Raw genomic sequence first — 27,760 nt, 5'->3', positions numbered from 1 at the left:
AGGTAGGTTTGTCCAACACTACTGTTTTCTGGAAACAATAGAGACGGGGTTAAGGACCTATTGAAGTACTACTCAAGTGTCATGTAATAAGACCACCAACGGTTGGGCGCATGTCGCAGGCATCCTGCTCTTACACAGAACTGTGCATAGAGACTTGCAACCTCAGTGAATTAGGATGAACCAGAACTCACCATAGTATCCAAAATCCCCTACCAGACTAGCAATCAGTGTCTCGTTGGTTTTTCCATTCCCCCAATGATTAGACAACCCAGAACATGGACTTAGAACACCTCAGGTAATGTGGTAATGTGGAACATTACAACAGTGTGGAATGTGGAACAACAGCTTCGACAACCAACCCGAAGACCAACCCACCCAATCCCCTGCAGGACCCCCACCCCCCTGAACATCCTCAATGACTGGAAGCCAATCTCCACTGAGGACACCATCCGTCTGATGAACTCTATCCACTCAGGATCCCCCACAGACCCTTGCCCTCACCACATCTTTAACAAAGCAGACTCCATTATTGCACCGCACCTCCGAGACGTCATCAACTGCTCCCTCAACTCCGCAACCTTCCCGGAAAGCTGGAAACATGCCGAACTCAGCGCCCTCCTGAAGAAACCCACAGCTGACCCCACCGAACTCAAAAACTATCGCCCTATCTCACTCCTTCCATTCCCGGCCAAAGTCATCGAGAAAGCTGTCAACAACCAGCTCGCCGCATTCCTCGAAAACAACAAATCCCTCGACTCCTCACAATCCGGCTTCCGAGCCAAGCACAGCACCGAAACCGCCCTCATCGCAGCAACAGACGACATTCGAACTCTACTGGACAATGGAGACACAGTCGCCCTCATCCTCCTCGACCTCTCCGCAGCCTTCGACACAGTCTGCCATAGCACCCTTCTACAGCGCCTCAAAAACATCGGAATCCAAGGAAAAGCACTGGAATGGATCACCTCGTTCCTCTCCGGAAGAACCCAGAGAGTCCGCCTTCCACCATTCAAGTCAGAGGCCACTGAAGTCATCTGCGGCGTACCTCAAGGGTCCTCACTCAGTCCCACCCTCTTCAACGTTTACATGAGCCCCCTCGCGGCCATCGCACGCCAACATAACCTCAACATCATCTCCTACTCCGACGACACTCAACTGATCCTATCACTCACCAGAGACCCTAACACGGCCAAAACCAACCTACACGAAGGAATGAAAGAAGTAGCCGAATGGATGAAGCACAGCCGCCTGAAACTGAACTCAGACAAAACAGAAGTCCTCATCTTAGGTACCTCCCCCTCCGCCTGGGACGACTCTTGGTGGCCAGAGGCCCTTGGAAAAGCACCCATCCCGACGGACCACGCACGGAACCTGGGCGTCATCCTGGACTCCTCACTCTCGATGAACAGACAAGTCAACGCCGTCTCTTCATCTTGCTTCAACATTCTTCGCATGCTCAAAAAAACATTTAGCTGGATCCCTACCGAAACTAGAAAAACAGTCACCCACGCTCTGGTCACGAGCCGACTGGACTACGGAAACACCCTCTACGCCGGCACCACCGCAAAACTCCAGAAAAAACTACAACGCATCCAGAACGCCTCAGCCAGGCTCATATTAGACATCCCGCGTAAAGAACACATCTGTGATCACCTGAAAAACCTCCACTGGCTCCCCGTCAATAAGAGAATCACTTTCCGGCTCCTAACCCACGCACACAAAGCACTCTACGAAATCGGACCCGAAAGCCTCAACACACGACTATCCTTCTACACCCCCTCCCGCCAGCTACGATCCTCCAACCAAGCCCTTGCCACTGTACCTCGCATCAACAAAACCACCATGGGAGGTAGATCCTTCTCCTACCTAGCAGCTAAAACTTGGAACTCACTTCCCACTCACCTTCGCCTTACTCAGAACCACCTAGCATTCAGAAAGCAACTAAAAACGTGGATATTCGACAAGTAACTCCCCACCCTTCTACAAGCTCCTTGAGACCCTCTGGGTATGTAGCGCGCTATATAAATCTTTTGACTTGACTTGACTTGGAACACATGAGCACTCTTTCGTTATACTATCATACCAGTCCAAAAAGAGGAGTAAATGAAGACACGTGCAAGTTTGAAATGTTTATTTCTAATGCCGTGTTCTCAAGCGCAGTATCTTAGTAAATACAAGCAGACATATTATAAGCAACAAAGTTATCAGCAAAGTTACTATTCCATAAAATACAAAGGGTGAAAGCATGGTAAAATGCTAAAGGGAAGAAGGCTAAATTGCACCTAATTCTTACCCTCCCTTGCTAGTATATTATATCTACAGAAGGTCTCTGTGGGTTTTTAGAAGGGCGGCCCCATACCTCTGGTTCTAGTAGAAAGGGATCACATCAGTTTCTACACCGGCGCTCTGCATGCAAAGGTTCTTCAAGTGTGTTTTGCATGCTCTGCGAGGTGCATTATTAAACGCGCCAAAACCCAGAGTTGGCCACAGTTGCATATGTGTTATGTCTAAGACGTGCGCTGATCAGACCGAAAAACAACCACTGTGTTGAAATAACCTTGAAGTCCTTGGCACTCACTGTTCAGATATAGTTTACCCAGCAAAGCAGATACAATGTGAAAACATATTATTCTCGTGTGAAGCAAACTATTCTGCTAGACTCTAAACATTTATAATAATGTGTGCCGTGTGCAAAGCAGTAGAAAGGAAAATGGCGTTTAAACTTCTAATAAGCTCATGCTAACTTAACACAGTGTAAAGGTTAAGCTAATCTCCATGACAACTGTATTATGATATCGAGCAGATACTGTCTTTATATTGCATTGTTTCACATATGACGGAACCCTTCATGTATTGTGTCATTTGCGTTTATTGAAAAGTTCAGATTAGATTGTTTGATGCATCTGTGAATAGCGCTGAGCTCATAGCACGTAAAGTTGTAAGAGTGCACCACATATGTTTGTCCCCATGATTAGAACAATACAAAGAGTCCCAAAAAGATTTAAGTCATATTTTGTCCACAAAACTACTAAAATTGTCATAGATTCTCCATAAAAAATACATGGAAGTCATTTTCCCCACACAGGCAAAGAAACTTAACCAGAAGAACCCATAGTCACTTTACTCGTAAACAATACTCCATGCAACTTCCTAATAGACCCAGGGGCGACAAGGTCATGCCTAAGGGAAGGGATGGCCCCAATAGCAAAAGACACTACAGTTATGCAAGTGTTTTCGGGTACGGTGAGAAGGATACCCTTCATGAAACCCCAAAACTGGATGTAGGAGGTAGTCCCATCAGAGGACATCTATTATATGTTCCCTCGTCCCCAGCCAATCTATTAGGATGAGATTTGATGGTCAAACAAAGAATGAACATCCAGTTCTCCGGCGATGGGACTATGACCTGCCCCTCCCTAGGAGCTCCTCTCCCAAGACACATCATTAAAACACCCCCACATCACAGGTAGACAAGCGGAGACATCACCTACCAACCAGACTGCCTTCACTGAGGCAGTCTTGGAGAACATGCAATCATTCTTGGATATTTGCTTCTTGCTTAGGCAGTGGGTACTTCAGTCTCCTACTTGAGGCCATTAAAAGGGCAAAACCTTTTTGCCAATAAAATACTGGAGAGGGAAGAAAGTCGTGACTGCGCTACACACGTGCCGGCTTGGCCCCCTGTGAAAAATCAGGAAACAGGGGTAAGACACACGGGACAATGGCGGTAAAAGCTAGAACCCACGCACCGTTGGAAATGCTGCAAATCACAAGTTACTGGAACTCAGCCTATGCCAGTGCCCACGAGCATCAGGAGGTGGCAAAGACAAGGCTGTCTGGAATTATGTGGTGACCCCTTTAAGCTGTTGATTACTTTATCTAAACGTGTAGCGGTAGTAAAGTGTGGAGCACATACAGAGGGCAAACTCATATCGCAAGAAAATGCCTCCACTGACCGCATAGGGAAGAAGGCCATGTACGGAACGTGTTGGCAATCACACGTACTCCTTACTCAGCGACCCACAGGATGATCTCCAAATAAGAGCAGTCCCAGAGAGACACTGCTAAATTGGTCCAAAACAAATAAAAACAGACTTTTCTTGAGGGGGCAGCGTTGGCTGTGACCGTGCAAATGGTACCAGTCTTCCAGCGGAACTCCACCGCAGGATCCCAGAAGGTTATAACCCAGCTATGGCGGTAGAGACCAGGGAGGTTGGCAACAACCAGACCCTAGGGACTGCTACTATTGCCACATGCAGGGCCACCTGGGAGATGAAATCGAGGGCCAAGGCCAGCCACCACAAAACACCACCAATGTCCATCCAGAAAACCAAGCCCAGGTAATCACAATACACCCTACACACACTCCGGGAGGTCTGCCATCCGCCGCACCATGGATTAGGTAGTTGGGCAAACACATGGCAGCAATAACCACAGACAGGGAACTCAGCACACCTTGGACCGCGACCACAGCCAAGGAGGGAGGGGTAACAGTATGGGGAGGTAGCCCCCTCACCCCTCAGAACCAAAACTCACAACAGACTAGTCAAGTAATAACAATACCACAAACAAAATCCTAGCAGGCTTCGAAAATGTACAGCAGTAAGTTTCCATATATTTTATTTGGGTCCAGGAGCTTTGGGCCTCCATATACTTTCTGTTGTCCGGGTATCCTCACCGGAGATCGATGTCAGGGGCAACTCCGGGACCTAATGCCCCACTCTGCTGCTGATCTCAGAGGACAGAGTTTGCTGGCCTCACCCTAGGGGAGGGCAATCTGAAGAAGGGGACAGATTGGCACCCAGAGAATTTATTTAAAAAGCAAACACCCAAGTCCCTGCGTCCAGAGACAATAGGGACAGGTTCCAATCACCAAGTTGAAAGGTCCCCATTCTCAGGCATCCAGCCCGGGACCAATGTCTCCTGTAAGGCATGTAGTCACAACAGAGCCTCCAATGAGCCAGAGCCTCTGCCCGAAGGAGCCCCCCTTTCAGTTCTAAATCGAAGCTGTCCTCAGTGGTGGCAACCGGGATTCCCATGGGCCTAGGACGATAGAACCCCAGAGAAACTCCACAGCACCCACACAAAAAGCCAGTAAGCTGTGAGGCATTGACATGATTTAGAGCCCAAGCTTCCAGTGGGGGGTTGGGCTCACCAGGGCGACCAGGCATCCCGAAATTGCTAAGGCAGTCCTCGGTTTTTGTTTCACCCCGCAGACTCTTGCAATTTTTGATAGAAACACCCAAATTCCGCGTTTTGAGGTTACAAGTCACATACTGGCTTAACCAGCTTCCTCTTATGCGTTATGAAGTATCCGACTTTTCCAAAGTTCAGTCACTACGGCAATACCTTTTACAGCACACAATAGTAGAGATATTGGCCATCATCTAGGGACAGCAGGCCCAAGTGTGCTTAGAGTAAGCAGGGTGTGGTCCGAGCAAGGGGGGTGCCTGGGAAGAGGGATCCCAAATGTCCACTGCAGCTCCAGTCGAAGGTAGGGCACAGGATGCGCTCACCCCCAGATCAATCATAGCAACTAACAAATGCTCCAACCCTTGCAGGCACCATCCAGGGAAAGCAGTTGGCTCGACCTCAATCACCATAAGGCAGCATAGGTAGGGGTAAAAGGGGCGCCACGGAGTAGCCTCCAAACCCCTCCCACACATGACAAATGAAATAGTAGATCACACAAGACTTAGGGAAATGCCCAAAATTAAACTGCAACAAATGAAGGGCATAATGCTGCATGATTCAAATATTCTCCCCCAGTCAAGAGATCTGGGTTAAATCCATTGTTCTTTTGCCCACTACGCCACCCCAGTTTGGACCCATCTGTTGGACTTGGGCCCTTAGGGCAGGTTCACCCCTAGACTTTTTGCTTGAAATGGTGACCTGGAGATGGTGATTTTTGGGATTCTGCGCACTTTCACTGTGTCCCAGTGGAAAGTGCGTGCGCACTCTGAGTGCATGTGCTGAGCTAGGCCTGCCCGCCCATAGGAATGCATGGGGAATGTATGTGTCCCTGGTAGTTCCTGATGCGTGGGGTGTACAGGCTTGAGTCTGGTATGTGTGAACTCGTGTGAGTGAATGCTGCGCAACGGTGTATGCAGCATGTATGTGTCTAGTAGAGAAGCGCCATTTCTAGACATGGCTGTACGTGTGCTGTGAGGGTGCTGGCGTGTGATTGGCTGGAGCTGGCTGGCATGCCAGGCTCCAGGAAGTCTGGATGGGTCTGCCCGGTGGTGAGTGGGAGATCTGCATGAGTAATGTGTGGGAGGAGTGTACCTGTGTCCTGGATGGGCTGGGTTTTCCCCACACAATGCTGGCTCCGCCCCCCTGTGGAGAGTCTAATGACCCAAGCCCTGCCAGTGAATAGAGAGGGTGGTTGAGGTAAACAGAGTACTCAAGAACCAGCTGCGACTGGTTCCGCCCCCACTCTGCACCCTTGAACAAAGGAATACACTGTATAAAAATGGGGCTGTGTCCCCACAGAAGTTGTTCTCTTCTAGGATCCTGAGGGGGCTGTTGCTGCTGCTGCTGGGCCAGAGGACCGCCACTTGGGGTGTCTCCCTGCCTGGAGACCCAGTGTGCTGGCTCTGGGCCCAGCCTTGCCCCCCTGGAAGGACTTTTGCTGGACTTTGTGGTCCTATAGCGCCTGGGGGTGCTGCATTAGATTGATAGCGCTGGGAGCGCTTTTCTTTCCCCTTCTAGCGCTTGAGAGCGCTTTATTTTGCATTTAGCGCAGGGAGCGCTCTAAATTGCCTTTCAGCGCTAGGAGCGCTTTACTTGTGGAAGCCGGAGCCCACCCGGCGTTTTGCCCCGCTCCGTGCCGATTTTAAAGTCCTCTGGCAGGTGCCCACCCTGCCAGGGACATTGCCGCCGATAGCGAGAGCCCACCTCGTCTTATATTTAAATTAGAGGGTCACCGCCGCAGCCCGGAGTGTTTTGAAAACGTTGCCGGGCCGCTGCCAAGTGCGACCCGGAAGTCCCGCCTCCACACCTCCAGGGCCGCGCTGCCATTGGCGGCCCCCGAGGTCTGACCCGGAAGTCAGGCAAGCTGCTGCGGGACAACAGGAAGCGGACGGGAGTCTACCCCGCGCTCCTGCAGCAGAAGAGAGAAGCCGGCGTCTTCCCTTTCCCCCCCGGGCTGCCTAAGCGAGGGAGAGCCCAGGGAGAAGTGTCCAGAGTGCCCCGAGGAGCGGGAGCTCTCGTGGAGCAGCCGCCCGCCGCACGAGACAGCCGGTGAGTGCCTGGAAAGGGAGAGGGGCGTCGGGACACATTGTCGGTGTCTGCCCCTCCCCCGTAGCGCGACCTCGCGCTTTGTGATTTAGAGCCCAGAGAGGCTCGTAAAGGCGGGGGCATTTACTGTATGTGAGCCCGAGAGGCTCAGGGGGCATATCGTGTGTTCGAGCCCCGAGGCTCCGGGGGCATAATTTGTTAGTTGAGCCCGAGAGGCTCCAAAGTGCCCACTATTATTTTAAGAGCCCCAGAGAGGCTCTAGGTGCCCCAATTTTGCTTCGAGTCCCCAGGAGGGGGACTCCAACGGCGGCCATTATTGATTTCGAGCCTAGAGAGGCTCAGGGGGCCATTCGGTTTGTTTAGAGCCACGAGGCTCTTGGGGGACACAAGTGCTTTGTCCAGAGCCTGAGAGGCTCCAACGTTGTCCCCACCAGCATTGCACCAGTTGCCCAGCACTTTGTGGCCAACTGCCACGTTTAGGCCCCCTGACATTGGGACAGTTCTGGTGTTCCTGCCTATGGACAGTCACAGGTGGTGACTTGTGAGTTTGGCGCCATTGTTATTGTTATGCACCTCTGAATGTATTGTTGATGCATCATGTGTTTTCCTCCCTTACACCTCTGAATGAATGTTATGCATTGCATCATGTGTTTTGTTCTTACACCCCTACAGGTATTGTGATACATAGGTGGTTGTTTTCTCCCTAGTACAGGTGGTGCTGGTGAGGTCCTGTTACCAGTAGTTACTGGTTGTGTGCTATTTTGTGCTAAAGTACATTTATATTTTACCTTCTAAGTGCTATTTCTGAAAGTGCTACTTCTGATTCCTGACAGTGGTCCAGGTGGCCCTGTCTTGTAAATATCCCCTTGTAAATTCTGCCCGTGCCTCTGGCACATTGTAAAGTGTGTGTTTTATCTAATGTGTTTTGGTGTAATACAAAGGCTATTTTTATATAACCTTGTGTGGAGTTTCCTTTGTGGTGGGCCTTTGGTTGTTGTTGCTGGGGTGCGTGCGCAAATACTTAGCCTACATCGCCTCCAAGTTTAGCCTTGCTGCTCGCGCCACGTTACCTAGAGGGTGAGTAGGGGTTATCTTGGCGTGTAACTCCCTTGCCCTGACTTGGGAGTGGTGGTCTCTGACTGACTTTGGCGAAAGCCCTGGCCAGCCGGGGATCCCATTTCCAACACCATCCATATGCAAATCGGTCTTGACCCTGAGCCTCATGGGAACAGTCCAGACCGAACTGCCCAGCCAGGTCCTCCCTGGACCGGAAACAAGCATCCTGGGACCGGTTTTGGGGTATGTCACCCTTCATCAGCCAGGCTAACTTGGATCCAGTGACACAGTGAGCAAGGGACTCACGTCTGGGCATACCCATCGCACTTAGGCCAAAAAGTGTAACTGCAACAAATGATGGACGAAACGCTGAATGATTCAAACATTTTTCCCACTCAAGAGATCTGGGTTAAATCCATCGTTCTATTGCCCACTACGCCACCCCAGTTTAGACTCAGCCATATGCAAATCAGTCTTGACCCTGTGCCTCATGGGAACAGTCCAGACCGAACTGCCAAGCCAGGTCCTCCCTGGACCGGAAACAAGCATCCTTTGACTGGTTTTGGGGTATGTTACACTTCATCAGCTAGGCTAGCTTGAATCCAGTGGCACAGTGAGCAAGGAACCCACGTCTGGGCATACCCATCCCACTTAGGGCAAAAAGTGTAACTGCAACAAATGATGGATGGAATGCCGAATGATTCAAACTTTCTCCCCCAGTCAAGAGATCTGGGTTAAATCCATCGTTCTTTTGCCCACTATGCCACCCCAGTTTGAACCCAGCCGTATACAAATCAGTCTTGACCCTGTGCCTCCTGGGAACAGTCCAGACCGAACTGCCAAGACAGGTCCTCCCTGGACCGGAAACAAGCATCCTGGGACCGGTTTCAGGGTATGTTACCCTTCATCAGCCAGGCTAGCTTGAATCCAGTGGCACAGTGAGCAAGAGACCCTGGTTCGGGCATACTTATCCCACTTAGGTCAAAAAGTGTAACTACAACAAATGAGGGGCGGAATGCTGAATGATTCAAACATTCTCCCCCAGTCAAGAGATCTGGGTTAAATCAATCATTCTTTTGCCCACTACGCCACCCCAGTTTGGAGCCATCCATTTGCAAATCACTTTTGACTCTGTGCTTCATGGGAACAGTCCAAACCAAACTGCCATGCCAGGTCCTCCCTGGACCAGAAACAAGCATCCTGGATTCAAGCTATCCTGGCTGATAAGGGGTGAAACCCCGAAACCGGTCCTAGGATGCATGTTTCCGGTCCAGAGAGGACCTGACTTGGATGTTTGGGCTGGAGTGTTCCCATGAGACACAGGGTTAAGACTGATTTGCATATGGCCAGGTGTAAACTGGGTGGCATGGTGAGCAAAAGAATGATGGATTCAACCCAGATCTCTTGACTGGGGTTGAATGTTTTGATTTGTTCTGCATTCTGTCCATCAATTGGGTGTCTTTTGCTTCCTTGCCCTAAGTGTGCCGGGTATGCCCTGACGTGGGTCCTAGGCTCACTGTGCCACTGGATTCAAGCTATCCTGGCTGATGAGGGGTGAAACCCCGAAACCGGTCCTAGGATGCTTGCTTCCTGTCCAGGGAGAACCTGGCTTGGCAATTTGGGCTGGACTGTTCCCATGAGGCACAGGGTCAAGACTGATTTGCATATGGCCAGGTCTAAACTGGGGTGGCATGGTGAGCAAAAGAATGATGGATTTAGCCCAGATCGCTTGACTGAGGGTGAATGTTTTGATTTGTTCTGCATTCCATCCATCAATTGTGTGTCCTTTGCTTTCTCACCACAAGTGTGCCGGGTATACCCAGACTTGGGCCCCAGGCTCACTGTGCCACTGGATTCAAGCTATTCTGGCTGATGAGGGGTGAAACTCCGAAACCAGTCTTAAGATGCTTTTTTCCGGTCCAGGTAGGACCTGGCTTGGCAGTTCAGTCTGGATTGTTGCCATGAGGCACAGGGTCAATACTGATTTGCATGTGGCCAGGTCTAAACTGGGGTGGCCTAGTGAGCAAAAGCATGTTGGATTAAACCCAGATCTCTTGACCAAGGGTGGATGTTATGATTTGTTCTGTATTCCGTCCATCAATTGTGTGTCCTGTACTTTTAATCAGAGCACTCCCTGGGTCTGGTTATTAAAGCCCAGGGCGCAATCAAAGTCAGAATACCAGCATCCAGTAGTCAAAATGAGGCCAAAAACGTAAGGGGGGAGGGGGGCTGCAAAAAACGCTGGTTTCTCACAGGATTGCTGCTGCACGCTGCATCCTTAACGCAGGACCCCACTTCTCATTGGAAAGGCTGCTGCGCAATGCATCCTTGATGTAGGATTTTGCATCGCAACTCCATGGAACAGCTGCAGCGTGGCACATCCTCATCATAGGACCTTATATCACTGCTCTGCAGCTGCTTATAATGGCTGTTGTGCAATGCATTCTCGACGAAGGACCAGGCATCTCGGCCCTAAACCACTAATATGCAATGCATCCTCGACGCTGGACATCGCAGCACTCTGTAACCTGGATTTAAGGTACTTTGTTCGGCTGGCCTACCCTGGTCCTTGTATCCGGTCAGCGCTCCATCGTGGTCAATCTGAACTTGTGAGTTTGTCCCAGTTCGGTGTAATCAGATAACCACAGTTGGCGATTTGTGCTTTTGAACCCTATTCTTACCTAAATCTTTAAAATTGCATACCGCTCGTTCTAACGAGTACATTTTTGCTGTTTTGGTGACAAATAATTTATTACATTTTACTCTAAGTTTCTAAATTGGTGTGGGATTTGTCTTGTGTTGTGTTTTCACTTTATTACTAATTGAAGTGCTGCATACATTTTTACACATTGTCTCTACATTAAGCCTGACAGCTTTTGTGTCAAGCTACCAGATGGCTAAGCACAGGTTAATTTGAGGTTTGCTTGTTTTTCACCTTGACACGAATTGTGTTGCTCCTTGAATAGGGTTTCACCCCAGTCGACTAGTAGCCCAATTTCCTACAAATGTGATCGAAATTTTCAAACCGATGACTCTAACCCTCAGTTCGAGATTAGTCCATCCGAGCAAGAGCAGCAAGGACAGGACACTGTGCCTCGTTTGCGCAGTGCAAATACCATACTTATCTTCCTGAGCTATCAGGTGTGACGTCAATCACTTCAGTTGCTGCCTTGAGAAGAAGAAGTGCTGAGTTCCTTGAAAATTCAAGGTGGAGTCAAGCATGTTACTGGAACGGCCCCCAAGACACGGCAACTATGACTTGGCTTCGGCCATTTTTAGTACTCATCGCACCAAAAGAAGTCTCACCTTCTACGGTCTAATAAATGCTGGATAGACCTGAGCTGTTCAGAGACTGCATTGGAAGCTGACCAAAGGAGAGATGCCCAAAACTATTTCTCATCTCAGAAAGGGTGTGCAAGTGTACATAATACATGACCTAATGAAGCTGTGGGTAGAGAGAAGTGCATTACTTCAGGACAGGCTGTTCTTTCAATAATCCATTGGGTGGAGTGATGGTTGAGAGACCTGAGAGTCGCACCCAATCACTGACCAGCAGGGAGACCGCCACATCAGCGATCAGGCAGGACCTCCCCTCTATTCACTGCAACTGAATACATACAATGGCCAGACAATCAGATGTGGAGAAGGCCTGAAGAACTGCTCAGACCCTGCTCTTCTGCACTGACCAGCTCCATCCGTCCTCCAACACCATGCGGGGCTTCCTCACCGCCGCCATCTTTCTTGCTTCTGTGATCCCCAAAGGTGAGACCTCAGCAGCTTCTCAATATTTTTTATTCACTTCATAGAACTCAGGATCACATGATCCAAAAGAGAAACTTTAAAGTCCACTGCCAAAATACAACTCTGGTTGACACAACAAGAAAAGGCAAAACAGTGCATGCTAACAGCATGTACCAGAGAGCTAAACAACCTGACCAGTGCGATACATGTCACCTCATCCTAGCATCATTCAAGAAATGGGCAGGGGACCCTCTCCCTGTGTATGTTTGGCAATGAGAATGCACAGGGAATACATTCAATTAGAGGGTAATAATGGGGCTGGAGTAGTTTCATGTACAAGGTATTCCTTCCAGTAGACTGCATGGCTCCTGTGTGGCTACAGGCGAATGAGAGGGAAAGTAGAAAAACTGTATACCAACTAACTGATTGCTTTCCAACATTTTACAAAGATGTTTTTTAAAACACAAGTATTTCCAATAATCATGCATCTGAACTAACTGAACGTTTTCCATGTTTGCTATTTTTTTTTACCTATTTACAGAAAGAAACGATGTGCTCTGTTTGTATACATCTATAAAAATGGCAAACATAGAAACTAGGCTTTTAAATGCTAGCTCCTGGCCTTCCAGTAGCTATGCAGTTTCACTGAATGGAAAACATGCGACGATTGCATACAGTTGTCAGGCAGATGACTCAGGTTGTCAGCCAAAGGTTGTTTCTATCACTTTAGACATAATTAACATTTCACATTTCCTATGTCGGTGTTCATCCTTTGCAGTGTTACTCTATTTCGCATCACGCTGTCGGGCTTTGGGTGCTTTACAAAGAACTACAAATGAACAAAAAATAATACACTGTAAATGTCTACTTAATTAAAGCAAAAGCCTTGCAGTTGGTCTTGTGCAATTGTTCATGACAGGACAAATAAATGTTTAAAAATACGTGTTCATTTTCTTGCTCAAACAAAACAAAAAAAAAAGGTTGAAAAATTCATAGAAAATGGTAAAAAATAAATGCAAGTGGTATTTTCGGAAAATAAAAAAAACATTGAATAAAATCTAAGCATCCGTTAATCAGATTGAAAGAGGAGATGTAATGTAGCTTGGACCTGGATTGTCAGACTGAAATTTACTCAGTAAACTTAGTTGAAAAGGAGAACAAAGGCATACAGTAGGAGGTAATGCCCTTCACTGTAGTCTGAAGGGGATTGTAGAATGTGGGTGCTCATAGTCTGAAGGTGATTGTGGAATGTGGGTGCTCAAAGTCTGAAGGTGATTGTGGAATGTGGGTGCTCAAAGTTTAAAGGTAATTGTGGAATGTGGGTGCTCAAAGTTTAAAGGTAATTGTGGAATGTGGGTGCTCAAAGTCTGAAGGTGATTGTGGAATGTGGGTGCTCAAAGTCTGAAGGTGATTGTGGAATGTGGGTGCTCAAAGTCTGAAGGTGATTGTGGAATGTGGGTGCTCATAGTATGAAGGTGATTGTGAAATGTGGGTGCTCAAAGTTTAAAGGTGATTGTGGAATGTGGGTGCAAATAGTATGAAGGTGATTGTGGAATGTGGGTGCTCATAGTCTGAAGGTGATTGTGGAATGTGGGTGCTCATAGTCTGAAGGTGATTGTGGAATGTGGATGCTCAAAGTCTGAAGGTGATTGTGGAATGTGGGTGCTCATAGTCTGAAGGTGATTGTGGAATGTCGGTGCTCAAAGTCTGAAGGTGATTGAGGAATGTGGGTGCCAATAGTATGAAGGTGATTGTGGAATGTCGGTGCTCAAAGTCTGAAGGTGATTGTGGAATGTGGGTGCTCATAGTCTGAAGGTGATTGTGGAATGTGGGTGCTCATAGTATGAAGGTGATTGTGGAATGTGGGTGCTCAAAGTTTAAAGGTGATTGTGGATGATAGATAGGTAGCTTTGTTCTTCTCCCTTGGTGAACATACTGGCGCTTGCATTTTTATTGTTGGTCTATCTTGATCCATGACTGCCTTTTAACGCCTACCCGCATTTGTATACCTCCAGTGTGTAGCTCCGGATATCCTGTATCTTCTTCTTTATCTTGTTTTTTGGGGGGGGGGGTTCAATGTAAAATGAAACCTTAGGCATATCCTTGATCTCGAAATGTTTTCAATACATCGTCTATCCTCTACCGCTGCCGGACCCATGGGTTGTCGGCTGAAGAGCTGTGTTATTGGATTTCCTGATACGTTCTGCATACATGTGGTGACCGGCCCCTGTCGATGCAGGGCTACTTCTGTATTTTGTGTTGAACGATATAATAAAGGTTTAAAAAAAAAAAAAAAAAAGGTGATTGTGGAATGTGGGTGCTCAAAGTCTGAAGGTGATTGTGGAATGTGGGTGCTCATAGTCTGTCTAAAGGGGACTGTAGAATGTGGGTGCTCAAAGTCTGAAGGTGACTGTAGAATGAGGGTGCTCATAGTTTGAAGGTGATTGTGGAATGTGGGTGCTCAAAGTCTGAAGGTGATTGTGGAATGTGGGTGGTCATAGTCTGAAGGTGATAGTGGAATGTGGGTGCTCATAGTATGACAGTGATTGTGGAATGTGGGTGCTCAAAGTCTGAAGGTGATTGTGGAATGTCGGTGCTCAAAGTCTGAAGGTGATTGTGGAATGTGGGTGCTCATAGTCTGAAGGTGATTGTGGAATGTGGGTGCTCATAGTATGAAGGTGATTGTGGAATGTGGGTGCTCAAAGTTTAAAGGTGATTGTGGATGATAGATAGGTAGCTTTGTTCTTCTCCCTTGGTGAACATACTGGCGCTTGCATTTTTATTGTTGGTCTATCTTGATCCATGACTGCCTTTTAACGCCTACCCGCATTTGTATACCTCCAGTGTGTAGCTCCGGATATCCTGTATCTTCTTCTTTATCTTGTTTTTTGGGGGGGGGGGGTTCAATGTAAAATGAAACCTTAGGCATATCCTTGATCTCGAAATGTTTTCAATACATCGTCTATCCTCTACCGCTGCCGGACCCATGGGTTGTCGGCTGAAGAGCTGTGTTATTGGATTTCCTGATACGTTCTGCATACATGTGGTGACCGGCCCCTGTCGATGCAGGGCTACTTCTGTATTTTGTGTTGAACGATATAATAAAGGTTTAAAAAAAAAAAAAAAAAAAAAAAAAGGTGATTGTGGAATGTGGGTGCTCAAAGTCTGAAGGTGATTGTGGAATGTGGGTGCTCATAGTCTGTCTAAAGGGGACTGTAGAATGTGGGTGCTCAAAGTCTGAAGGTGACTGTAGAATGAGGGTGCTCATAGTTTGAAGGTGATTGTGGAATGTGGGTGCTCAAAGTCTGAAGGTGATTGTGGAATGTGGGTGGTCATAGTCTGAAGGTGATAGTGGAATGTGGGTGCTCATAGTATGACAGTGATTGTGGAATGTGGGTGCTCAAAGTCTGAAGGTGATTGTGGAATGTGGGTGCTCATAGTCTGAAGGTGATTGTGGAATGTGGGTGCTCAAAGTCTGAAGGTGATTGTGGAATGTGGGTGCTCAAAGTCTGAAGGTGATTGTGGAATGTGGGTGCTCAAAGTTTAAAGGTAATTGTGGAATGTGGGTGTGCTCAAAGTCTGAAGGTGATTGTGGAATGTGGGTGCTCATAGTCTGAAGGTGATTGTGGAATGTGGGTGCTCAACGTCTGAAGGTGATTGTGGAATGTGGGTGCTCATAGTCTGAACGTGATTGTGGAATGTAGGTGCTGAAAGTCTGAAGGTGATTGTGGAATGTGGGTGCTCATAGTCTGAAGGTGATTGTGGAATGTGGGTTCTCAAAGTCTGAAGGTGATAGTGGAATGTGGGTGCTCAAAGTCTGAAGGCGATTGTGAAATGTGGGTGCTCATAGTCTGAAGGTGATTGTGGAATGTTGGTGCTCAAAGTCGGAAGGTGATTGTGGAATGTGGGTGCTCAAAGTCTGAATGTGTTTGTGGAATATGGGTGCTCATAGTATGAAGGTGATTGTGGAATGTGGGTGCTCAAATTCTGAAGGTGACTCGAAAAAGTGGGTGTTCATAGTATGAAGGTGATTGTAGAATGGGGGTACCCATTGTCTGAAGGTAACTGTAGAATGGGGTGCTCAAAGTCTGAAGGTGACGGTGGAATGTGGGTGCTCAGTTTAAAGGTAATTGAGGAATGTGGGTGCTCAAAGTCTGAAGGTCATTGTGGAATGTGGGTGCTCAAAGTTTAAATGTAATTGTGGAATGTGGGTGCTCAAAGTTTAAATGTAATTGGGGAATGTGGGTGCTCAAAGTTTAAAGGTAATTTTAGAATGTGGGTGCTCAAAGTCTGAAGGTGATTGTGGAATGTGGATGCTCATAGTCTGAAGGTGATTGTGGAATGTGGGTGCTCAAAGTCTGAGGGTGATTGTGGAATGTGGGTGAACAAAGTTTAAAGGTAATTGTGGAATGTGGGTACTCATAGTATGAAGGTGATTGTGGAATGTGGGTGCTCAAAGTTTAAATAAGTTTAAATGTAATTGTGGAATGTGGGTGCTCAAAGTTTAAAGGTAATTTTGGAATGTGGGTGCTCATAGTCTGAAGGTCATTGTGGAATGTGGGTGCTCAAAGTTTAAAGGTAATTTTGGAATGTGGGTGCTCATAGTCTGAAGGTGATTGTGGAATGTGGGTGCTCCAAGTCTGAAGGTGATTGTGGAATGTGGGTGCTCAAAGTCTGAAGGTGATTGTGGAATGTGGGTACTCATAGTATGAAGGTGATTGTGGAATGTGGGTGCTCAACGTTTAAATGTAATTGTGGAATGTGGGTGCTCAAAGTTTAAAGGTAATTTTGGAATGTGGGTGCTCATAGTCTGAAGGTGATTGTGGAATGTAGGTGCTCAAAGTCTGAAGGTGATTGTGGAACGCGGGTACCCATAGTCTGGCGGTGACTGTAGAATGGGGTGCTCAAAGTAGGAAGGTGATTGTGAAATGTGGGTGCTCAAAGTCTGAAGGGGACTGTAAAATGTGGGTGTTCATAGTCTGAAGGTGATTGTGAAATGTGGGTGCTCAAAGTTTAAAGATAATTGTGGAATGTGGGTGCTCATAGTATGAAGGTGACTGTAGAATGTGGGTGCTCATAGTTTGAAGGTGACTGTAGAATGTGGGTGCTGAAAGTCTGAAGGTGATTGTGGAATGTGGGTGCTCAAAGTCTGAAGGTGATTGTGAAATGTGGGTGCTCAAAGTTTAAAGGTAATTGTGGAATGTGGGTGCTCATAGTATGAAGGTGACTGTAGAATGTGGGTGCTCATAGTATGAAGGTGACTGTAGAATGTGGGTGCTCAAAGTCTGAAGGTGATTGTGGAATGTGGGTGCTCATAGTCTGAAGGTGATTGTGGAATGTGGGTGCTGAAAGTCGGAAGGTGTTTGTGGAATGTGGGTGCTCATAGTATGAAGGTGATTGTGCAATGTGGGTGCTCAAAGTTTAAAGGTAATTGTGGAATGTGGGTGCTCAAAGTCTGAAGGTGATTGTGGAATGTGGGTCTTCAAAGTCTGAAGGTGATTGTGGAATGTGGGTGCTCAAAGTCTGAAGGTGACTGTAAAATGGGGTGCTCATAGTTTGAAGGTGATTGTGGATTGTGGGTGCTCAAAGTTTAAAGGTAATTGTGGAATGTGGGTGCTCAAAGTCTGAAGGTGATTGTTGAATGTGGGTGCTCAAAGTCTGAAGGTGATTGTGGAATGTGGGTGCTCAAAGTCTGAAGGTGACTGTAAAATGGGGTGCTCATAGTTTGAAGGTGATTGTGGAATGTTGGTGCTCATAGTCTGAAGGTGATTGTGGAATGTGGGATCTCAAAGTCTGAAGGTGATTGTGGAATGTGGGTGCTCAAAGTCTGAAGGTGATTGTGGAATTTGGGTGCTCATAGTCTGAATGTGATTGTGGAATGTGGGTGCTCAAAGTCTGAAGGTGTTTGTGGAATGTGGGTGCTCATAGTATGAAGGTGATTGTGGAATTAGGGTGCTCAAAGTTTAAAGGTAATTGTGGAATGTGGGTGCTCAAAGTCTGAAGGTGATTGAGGAATGTGGGTGCTCATAGTTTGAAGGTGATTGTGGGATGTGGGTGCTCAAAGTCTAAAGGGTGACTGTAAAATGTGGGTGTTCATAGTATGAAGGTGATTGTAGAATGTGGGTACCCATAATCTGAAGGTAACTGTAGAATGGGGTGCTCAAAGTCTGAAGGTGACGGTGGAATGTGGGTGCTCATAGTATGAAAGTGATTGTGGAACGTGGGTGCTTAAAGTCTGAAGGTCATTGTGGAATGTGGGTGCTCAAAGTTTAAAGGTAATTGTGGAATGTGGGTGCTCATAGTCTGAAGGTGATTGTGGAATGTGGGTGCTCAAAGTCTGAAGGTGATTGTGGAATGTGGGTGCACAAAGTTTAAAGGTGATTGTGGAATGTGGGTGCCCATAGTCTGAAGGTGATTGTGGAATGTGGGTGCTCAAAGTCTGAAGGTGATTGTGGAATGTGGGTACTCAACGTTTAAAGGTGATTGTGGAATGTGGGTGCTCAAAGCCCGAGGGGGACTGTACAATGTGGGTGTTCATAATCAGAAGGTAACTGGTGAATGGGGTGCTCAAAGTCTGAAGGTGATTGTGGAATGTGGGTGCTCAAAGTCTGAAGGTGATTGTGGAATGTGGGTGCTCAAAGTTTAAAGGTAATTGTGGAATGTGGGAGCTCAAAGTCTGAAGGTGATTGTGGAATGCGGGTGCTCAAAGTTTAAAGGTAATTGTTGAATGTGGGTGCTCATAGTATGAAGGTGATTGTGGAATGTGGTTGCTCAAAGTTTAAAGGTAATTGTGGAATGTGGGTGCTCAAAGTCTGAAGGTGATTGTGGAATGTGGGAGCTCAAAGTCTGAAGGTGACTGTAAAATTGGGTGCTCAAAGTCTGAAGGTGAATGTGGAATGTGGGTGCTCAACGTCTGAAGGTGATTGTTGAATGTGGGTCTTCAAAGTCTGAAGGTGATTGTGGAATGTGGGTGCTCAAAGTCTGAAGGTGACTGTAAAATGGGGTGCTCATAGTTTGAAGGTGATTGTGGATTGTGGGTGCTCAAAGTTTAAAGGTAATTGTGGAATGTGGGTGCTCAAAGTCTGAAGGTGATTGTTGAATGTGGGTTCTCAAAGTCTGAAGGTGATTGTGGAATGTGGGTGCTCAAAGTCTGAAGGTGACTGTAAAATGGGGTGCTCATAGTTTGAAGGTGATTGTGGAATGTGGGTGCTCATAGTCTGAATGTGATTGTGGATTGTGGGTGCTCAAAGTCTGAAGGTGTTTGTGGAATGTGGGTGCTCATAGTATGAAGGTGATTGTGGAATTAGGGTGCTCAAAGTTTAAAGGTAATTGTGGAATGTGGGTGCTCAAAGTCTGAAGGTGATTGAGGAATGTGGGTGCTCATAGTTTGAAGGTGATTGTGGGATGTGGGTACTCATAATCTGAAGGTAACTGTAGAATGGGGTGCTCAAAGTCTAAAGGTGACGGTGGAATGTGGGTGCTCATAGTATGAAAGTGATTGTGGAACGTGGGTGCTTAAAGTCTGAAGGTCATTGTGGAATGTGGGTGCTCAAAGTTTAAAGGTAATTGTGGAATGTGGGTGCTCATAGTCTGAAGGTGATTGTGGAATGTGGGTGCTCAAAGTCTGAAGGTGATTGTGGAATGTGGGTATTCAAAGCACGAGGGGGACTGTACAATGTGGGTGTTCATAATTAGAAGGTAACTGGCGAATGGGGTGCTCAAAGTCTGAAGGTGACTGTAAAATGTGGGTGTTCATAGTATGAAGGTGATTGTAGAATGTGGGTACCCATAATCTGAAGGTAACTGTAGAATGGGGTGCTCAAAGTCTGAAGGTGACGGTGGAATGTGGGTGCTCATAGTATGAAAGTGATTGTGGAATGTGGGTGCTCAAAGTTAAAAGGTAATTGTGGAATGTGGGTGCTCAAAGTCTGAAGGTGATTGTGGAATGTGGGTGCTCAAAGTTTAAAGGTAATTGTGGAATGTGGGTGCTCAAAGTCTGAACGTGATTGTGGAATGTGGGTGCTCAAAGTTTAAAGGTAATTGTGGAATGTGGGTGCTCAAAGTCTGAAGGTGATTGTGGAATGTGGGTGCTCAAAGTCTGAAGGTGACTGTAAAATGGGGTGCTCAAAGTCTGAAGGTGATTGTGGAATGTGGGTGCTCAAAGTCTGAAGGTGACTGTAAAATGTGGGTGTTCATAGTATGAAGGTGATTGTATAAAGTGGGTACCCATAGTCTGAAGGTAGCTGTAGAATGGGGTGCTCATAGTCTGAACGTGATTGTGGAATGTGGGAGCTCAAAGTCTGAAGGTGATTTTGGAATGTGGGTGCTCAAAGTCTGAAGGTGATTGTGGAATGTGGGTGCTCAAAGTCTGAAGGTGATTGTAGAATGTGGGTTCTCAAAGTCTGAAGGTGATTGTGGAATGTGGGTGCTCATAGTATGAAGGTGATTGCAGAATATGGGTGCTCATAGTATGAAGGTGATTGTGGAATGCGGGTGCTCAAAGTTTAAAGGTAATTGTTGAATGTGGGTGCTCATAGTATGAAGGTGATTGTGGAATGTGGTTGCTCAAAGTTTAAAGGTAATTGTGGAATGTGGGTGCTCAAAGTCTGAAGGTGATTGTGGAATGTGGGAGCTCAAAGTCTGAAGGTGACTGTAAAATGGGGTGCTCAAAGTCTGAAGGTGATTGTGGAATGTGGGTGCTCAACGTCTGAAGGTGATTGTTGAATGTGGGTCTTCAAAGTCTGAAGGTGATTGTGGAATGTGGGTGCTCAAAGTCTGAAGGTGACTGTAAAATGGGGTGCTCATAGTTTGAAGGTGATTGTGGATTGTGGGTGCTCAAAGTTTAAAGGTAATTGTGGAATGTGGGTGCTCAAAGTCTGAAGGTGATTGTTGAATGTGGGTGCTCAAAGTCTGAAGGTGATTGTGGAATGTGGGTGCTCAAAGTCTGAAGGTGACTGTAAAATGGGGTGCTCATAGTTTGAAGGTGATTGTGGAATGTTGGTGCTCATAGTCTGAAGGTGATTTTGGAATGTGGGATCTCAAAGTCTGAAGGTGATTGTGGAATGTGGGTGCTCAAAGGCTGAAGGTGATTGTGGAATTTGGGTGCTCATAGTCTGAATGTGATTGTGGATTGTGGGTGCTCAAAGTCTGAAGGTGTTTGTGGAATGTGGGTGCTCAAAGTCTGAAGGTGATTGAGGAATGTGGGTGCTCATAGTTTGAAGGTGATTGTGGGATGTGGGTACTCATAATCTGAAGGTAACTGTAGAATGGGGTGCTCAAAGTCTAAAGGTGACGGTGGAATGTGGGTGCTCATAGTATGAAAGTGATTGTGGAACGTGGGTGCTTAAAGTCTGAAGGTCATTGTGGAATGTGGGTGCTCAAAGTTTAAAGGTAATTGTGGAATGTGGGTGCTCATAGTCTGAAGGTGATTGTGGAATGTGGGTGCTCAAAGTCTGAAGGTGATTGTGGAATGTGGGTATTCAAAGCCCGAGGGGGACTGTACAATGTGGGTGTTCATAATCAGAAGGTAACTGGCGAATGGGGTGCTCAAAGTCTGAAGGTGACTGTAAAATGTGGGTGTTCATAGTATGAAGGTGATTGTAGAATGTGGGTACCCATAATCTGAAGGTAACTGTAGAATGGGGTGCTCAAAGTCTGAAGGTGACGGTGGAATGTGGGTGCTCATAGTATGAAAGTGATTGTGAAATGTGGGTGCTCAAAGTTTAAAGGTAAATGTGGAATGTGGGTGCTCAAAGTCTGAAGGTGATTGTGGAACGTGGGTGCTTAAAGTCTGAAGGTCATTGTGGAATGTGGGTGCTCAAAGTCTGAAGGTGATTGTGGAATGTGGGTGCTCAAAGTTTAAAGGTAATTGTGGAATGTGGGTGCTCAAAGTCTGAAGGTGATTGTGGAATGTGGGTGCTCAAAGTCTGAAGGTGACTGTAAAATGGGGTGCTCAAAGTCTGAAGGTGATTGTGGAATGTGGGTGCTCAAAGTCTGAAGGTGACTGTAAAATGTGGGTGTTCATAGTATGAAGGTGATTGTATAAAGTGGGTACCCATAGTCTGAAGGTAGCTGTAGAATGGGGTGCTCATAGTCTGAACGTGATTGTGGAATGTGGGTGCTCAAAGTCTGAAGGTGATTTTGGAATGTGGGTGCTCAAAGTCTGAAGGTGATTGTGGAATGTGGGTGCTCAAAGTCTGAAGGTGATTGTAGAATGTGGGTTCTCAAAGTCTGAAGGTGATTGTGGAATGTGGGTGCTCATAGTATGAAGGTGATTGTGGAATGCGGGTGCTCAAAGTTTAAAGGTAATTGTGGAATGTGGATGCTGAAAGTCTGAAGGTGTTTGTGGAATGTGGGTGCTCATAGTATAAAGGTGACTGTGGAATGTGGGTGCTCAATGTTTAAAGGTAATTGTGGAATGTTGATGCTCAAAGTCTGAAGGTGACTGTAAAATGGGGTGCTCAAAGTCTGAAGGGAACTGTAAAATGTGGATGTTCATAGTATGAAGGTGATTCTGGAATATGGGTGCTCATAGTCTGAAGGTGTTGGACTTGGCCCTTAGGGCAGGTTCACCCCTAAACTTTTTGCTTTTATTTGTGACCCTGTGTTAGTGATTTTTGGGTCTCTGCGCACTTTTTCCATGTGTCCCAGAGTAAAGTGCGTGCGTGTAGTATGGCTGGCCTGCCCTCCCATAGGAATGCATGGGGAATGTGTGAGTCCCTGGTAGTTCCTGATGCGTGGGGAGTGCAGGCTCAAGTTTGGTATGTGTGAACTCGTGGGAGTGAATGCTGCGCAACGGTATGTGCAGCTTGTATGTGTCTAGAAGGGAAGTGCTACTTCTGGACATTGATGTGTGTGTGCAGTGAGGGTGCTGGAGCGTGATTGGCTGGAGCTGGCTGGCATGCCAGGCTCCAGGAAGTCTGGATGGGTCTGCCCGGTGGTGAGTGTGAGATTAGCATGAGGGATGTGTGGGAGGAGTGTACCTGTGTCCTGGATGGGCAGGGTTTTCCCCACACAATGCTGGCTCCGCCCCCCTGTGGTGTGTCTAACGACCCTAGCCTCCCCAGTGAATGAAAGGGGTGGTTGGGCCATCAAGGGTGCTCCAAGACCAGCTGCAACTGGTTCTGCCCCCACCCTGCACCCTGAGACAAAGGAAATGATGTATAAAAATGGGGCTGTGTCCCCACAGATGTTGTTCTCTTCCAGGATCCTGAGGGGGCTGCTGCTGCTGTCGCTGGGCCAGAGGACCGCCACTTGGAGTGTCTCCCTGCCTGGAGACCCAGTGAGCTGGCTCTGGGCCCAGCCTTGCCCCCCTGCCTGCCTACAAGGACCTTTGCTGGACTTTGTTGTCCTATAGCGCCTGGGGGCGCTGCATTTGATTGATAGCGCTGGGAGCGCTTTTCTCTCCCCTTCTAGCGCTTAAGAGCGCTTTATTTTGCAGTTAGCGCAGGGAGCGCTTTACCTGCCTAGCGAGTGGCCACCTCGCTTATTTTTGATTATTTTGCCCCCTGGCAGGTGCCCACCCTGCCAGGGACCTTGCCGCTATATTTCGAGTTTACCTCGAGGGAGCTCACTCCTCGGTAAACTCACCCCCCCGCCTAGAAGTGCCGGAGACGGGCCGCCGCGCTGCCCATGACGACCTGGAAGTGTTCCTGCCGGCCGGCCGATCGGAGCGCGGCCCGACTGAGGTCCCGCCCCCGCAGCCGCGACCCGGAAGTCAGGCAGGCCGGGGGCAGGACAGAGAGGCAACCGGAAGCAGACGGGAGGCCACCCCGCGCTCCGGTGGGGGCAGAAGCCGGCGTCTTTCCTTGTCCCCCCCAGGCTCCCAAAGCGAGGGAGAGCCCAGGAGAGAGAGGGGAGAAGTCTGCAGCGAGCCCCGAGGAGCGGGAGCTCTCGTGCAGAGCCGCCGCCCAGGAGAGACTCCGCAGGGACCCAGCGCGAACCCAAGGAGAGCCGGTGAGTGGGGCTGGGAGAACAAGTGCAGGGAGGAGGGCGTCGGGGCACATTGCCGGTGCCCGCCCCTCCCCTGCAGTACACGGGCCTGAGAGAGGCCCAGTGGTGTTCAAGCCCAGAGAGGCTCGTGGGGCAGTCGCCTTGGTTCTGAGTCCCCCGTGAGGGACTCCAACGACCCTGCAGCAGTGATTAGAGCCCAGAGAGGCTCTGGGGCATTTTCGTTACTTAGAGCCCCGAGAGGCTAAAGGTGCCATAATTGTTTTGCGAGCCCCGAGAGGCTCAGTGGCAGCCCACCGTGTTTATTTAGAGCCCAGTGAGGCTCTGGAGGGCCACATTCATTTCTTAGGGCCCGGAGAGAGGCTCCAGGTGCCAAAGTTGTTTTGAAGAGCCCAGAAAGGCTCTTGAGTCCCACATTGTTGTTCTAAGAGCCCCGAGAGGCTCAGGGGGACATTTTGTTTCTGCAGAGCCTGTGAGGTTCCCACATCGTGTTCGCCCCACCAGTGTTCAGAGCCTAGAGAGGCTCCCACGTTGGCCCCATCATTTGCACCAGTTGCCCAGCACTTTGTGGGCAACTGCCACGTTTAGGCCCCTGACACTTTGGACACAGGGCGTCCTAGCCCTAGAGAGGCCAGTTGGTCTAGGGACAGTCACAGGTGGTGACTTATGGGAGTTTGGCGCAATTGTTCATTTTCTACACCTCTGAATGAATGTTATGCATTGCATCATATGTTATGTTCTTACACCTCTACAGGTATTGTAATACTTAGGTGGTTGTTGTCCTCCTAGCGCAGGTGGTGCTAGTGAGGTCCTGTTACCAGTGATTCCTGGTTGTGTGCTACATGTGCTATTTTGATACTAAAGTCATTATATGATTTATGTGCTGAGTATTGTTTCTACAAAGTATTCTTTCTACAAGTGCTAAGTTCTAAAAGTGCATACCCTTGACAGTGGTCCAGGTGGCCCTGTCCTGTACATTATCCCTTGTAAATTCTGCCCGTGCCTCTGGCACAGTGTAACAAGATGTGTGTCGTATCTAATGTATGTTTATTATAATACAAAGGCTATTTTTTATATAACCTTGTGTGGAGTTTCCTTTGTGGTGGGCCCTGGGTGTTGTTGCTGGGGTGCGTGCGCAAATACTTAACTTACATTGCCTCCAAGTTTAGCCTTGCTGCTCGCGCCACGTTACCTAGAGGGTGAGCAGGGGTTATCTTGGCGTGTAACTCCCTTGCCCTGACTTGGGAGTGGTGGTCTCTGACTGACTTTGGCGAAAGCCCTGGCCAGCCGGGGATCCCATTTCCAACATTGGCGGCAGCGAGTGGGATAAGGATTTGTGTTTGCGTTGTACCACAGTAGCAGCTGGCCGCACTTCAAAGCTCTACATTTTTAGATAACCACATTTTGGGGATTATTGTTTTTGGTGAAGTTCCATTATTGCTTCTCCTGAAGAGTGTCATTTGATAATTGTGTTCAGTTCATTTGTCCCGTGCCCTGCTTCCAGAGTTTGGTACCTGTGTCGCTTATGGTCAGGTTGAGAAGTCAGGGGTGGTAGAAACTGCCTTACCGATCCGAGGAGAGGGTGTGTGTGGATGAATGGTGTGTTTTCCTGGACGCATGAGTATGAGTTCTCTTTGATAAGGAGATTGTTGAAGTCTTGGAATTGTGTACTCTTACTTCAGATTGCTAGGTCCCTTGTGTTCCACGTGTCTGTGAGCATCCTGTCAAGATGGAATCTCCTTTTAACCTCTGTGGCCTGTTTAAGTACAGTGTGCATGAGTTGGTGCGGTTTTGTGAGGAAAGAGACATCACAGTGAGTGAGTCAGACACCCAGTCCAAGCTTAGGGATAACCTGATCCTATGGCAGAAGGATGACTGGGAACGTGAGCACAGTGAGAGGGAGAGGGCCCGGGCCGCACACCATGAGCGTGGTGGGTCTGAGGGGAGCCCTGAAGAGTCTGAAGTGGAGAGTGAGTTTGACAGTGACTGGGCGCCAGCAGAGAGCGAGTACCCCCTAGATAGGGAGTCCCTTGCTGGGTCCAGTGTCCGATGCAGCACCCCATCCCTTTCCCTGTTCCCAATAGGAGTGGGTGGATAGGAGAGAAGAGAGGGAGCACCAGCTGGCCATGGAGAAGCTCAGGTTAGAGCATGCCAGAGAGATGGCGCAGCTGGGTGTGAATGAGCGGATTGCAGAGGCTGAGAGGGCCTTGGCCAGGGAGAAGATAGCCCTAGAGTGTAGGTTATCCCCTGACCGCAGTCATAATTTTCTGGATCCCCCAGGGAGGGTTGAGTCCAGTGGTGGCAGCTATTTAAATGTTAGTATAGACAGTCCCACTCCCAGCTCCCCGAGCATGGTACCTGTTTCCCCAGAAGAGGAGTATAGGTTGAGATTCAGGGGCAGTAGGAAACTGTCTCACCAGTCTTGGGGAGAGTTTGTGGATGAATGTCAAGATGCACTGTCTGATTGGTCATCGGTTCACACAGAATCTGATTTTGTCAAACTGTTTGATCTGGTTCTCAGAGAGCAGGTGCTCAGTAGTTGTTTGCCAGGGTTGCGACAACACCTGTTGGACTATGGGTTGACTGATCCAGACACGCTTGCTGAGGAACCATAGCGCTGGGAGAGTGCTAGAGGTTCTCTAGAGTCATTGGTGAGTGACTCCAACAGTAGTGGTTCAGGTATCTTCCAGCCCAGCGTGGTGGAAGAGGCTCAGTGTAGCCCAGCTAGGTCCCAGGATAGCGAGGAGGGTAGAGGGGCTCACTGCCTGGCTCAGTGGAGCAGGAGTGAGGGGGAGACCGAGGTTCCCCAGACGCCCGAAGCCCTGCCTCAGGACTTGGATGGTTTCTGTAGGGAACACTAGGTTGGGGACCTAGGCTGTCCTGTTAGTCCATTTGAGGAAGATCTCCCAGTGAGTAGAGGACCTGGAGCGTCTGTAACCAGAGCTCCTGTGGTTCTAGAGTCTGGCAGTACCGCTCCGGTAGGGAGGGTACAGGAGTCCAGCGTGAGGAGTGATTGGGGGATGAGTTTCCCAGTGGATGCACCAGTGGACCAGGGACTAGCCAGTTGGGCTAGATCTTCTTGGGGGGACCCGGGTGGTGCCACTTCTGGTCTGGGGGATCTCCACGCACTGTCAGGTGGACAAGGGACGGGAGATCTGCGCCAGACAGACAGTCATTTGTCATTTGTTAGCCTCAGGGGGATTGTGTGTGAATCCCCAGAAGTCCTGGAGTGCCAGGCAATTGTTCCACCAAAGGTTTTAGACCGGAGGTTGGATGGCCAGGTTCAGGGTCAGCCTGACCTGAAGGGTAGGACGACTGTAACCAGTGTCCTGACCGGTTCTTCTTCCAGAGGAACTTCTCCAATTGGGAGAGGGCAGACCTCTGGAAGGGGGTGCAGAGGGTGGGAGAGCCGACCTCTGACCGCGGTGCAACCTGAGGGGTTAAACCCTGGGTTGGAATGGCGTTCTAGGTGTACCCCTCGCAGGAGGAGGAACCCTAAAAGAAGAGGTAAGGGGAGGAGAGCCTTCCCTGAGACTCCTGGTCCGCCTGAGGTTGTAGACCCTAGGCTGGAGAACCAGTGGCAGTCTAGCGCTGTCTCGCAGACAGGAAGGGTGGAGAGTGGCTATTATGTGCCTGGGGTTACTACCCCCCACTTTGTGAGTAGGCAGGATCCAGTGGCACCTGGGTGGCCAAGGGCCTGGTCCTGGCCGAGGGCAGCTGGAGAGTACCAGTGGGGTAGCCCAGTTAGTCCCTACAGTAGTTTTAGAAGGAACCC

General features: G+C 48.4%; 1 protein-coding gene across 3 annotated transcripts in view; it reads left to right on the top strand.

Annotated features, from left to right (window-relative positions):
* Positions 1-27,760, top strand: part of LOC144782593 (phospholipase A2 inhibitor and Ly6/PLAUR domain-containing protein-like) — a 519,999-nt gene that overhangs the window by 247,884 nt on the left and 244,355 nt on the right. Inside the window, exon 1 of one of the 3 annotated variants that reach the window (XM_078661962.1) lies at positions 11,879-12,057. The exons of the other annotated variants lie outside the window; for them this stretch is intronic. Within the exon in view, the coding sequence (XP_078518088.1) occupies positions 12,006-12,057 (52 nt within the window). The 5' untranslated portion in view covers positions 11,879-12,005. Of the gene's footprint in view, positions 1-11,878; positions 12,058-27,760 lie in introns of those variants that run through there. 3 annotated transcript variants of the gene reach the window in all.

The sequence above is a fragment of the Lissotriton helveticus genome, chromosome 9 (assembly GCF_964261635.1).
Source record: "Lissotriton helveticus chromosome 9, aLisHel1.1, whole genome shotgun sequence".
In the NCBI taxonomy this organism is placed as follows: domain Eukaryota; kingdom Metazoa; phylum Chordata; class Amphibia; order Caudata; family Salamandridae; genus Lissotriton; species Lissotriton helveticus.
This window is presented reverse-complemented; position numbering and strand designations above follow the sequence as displayed.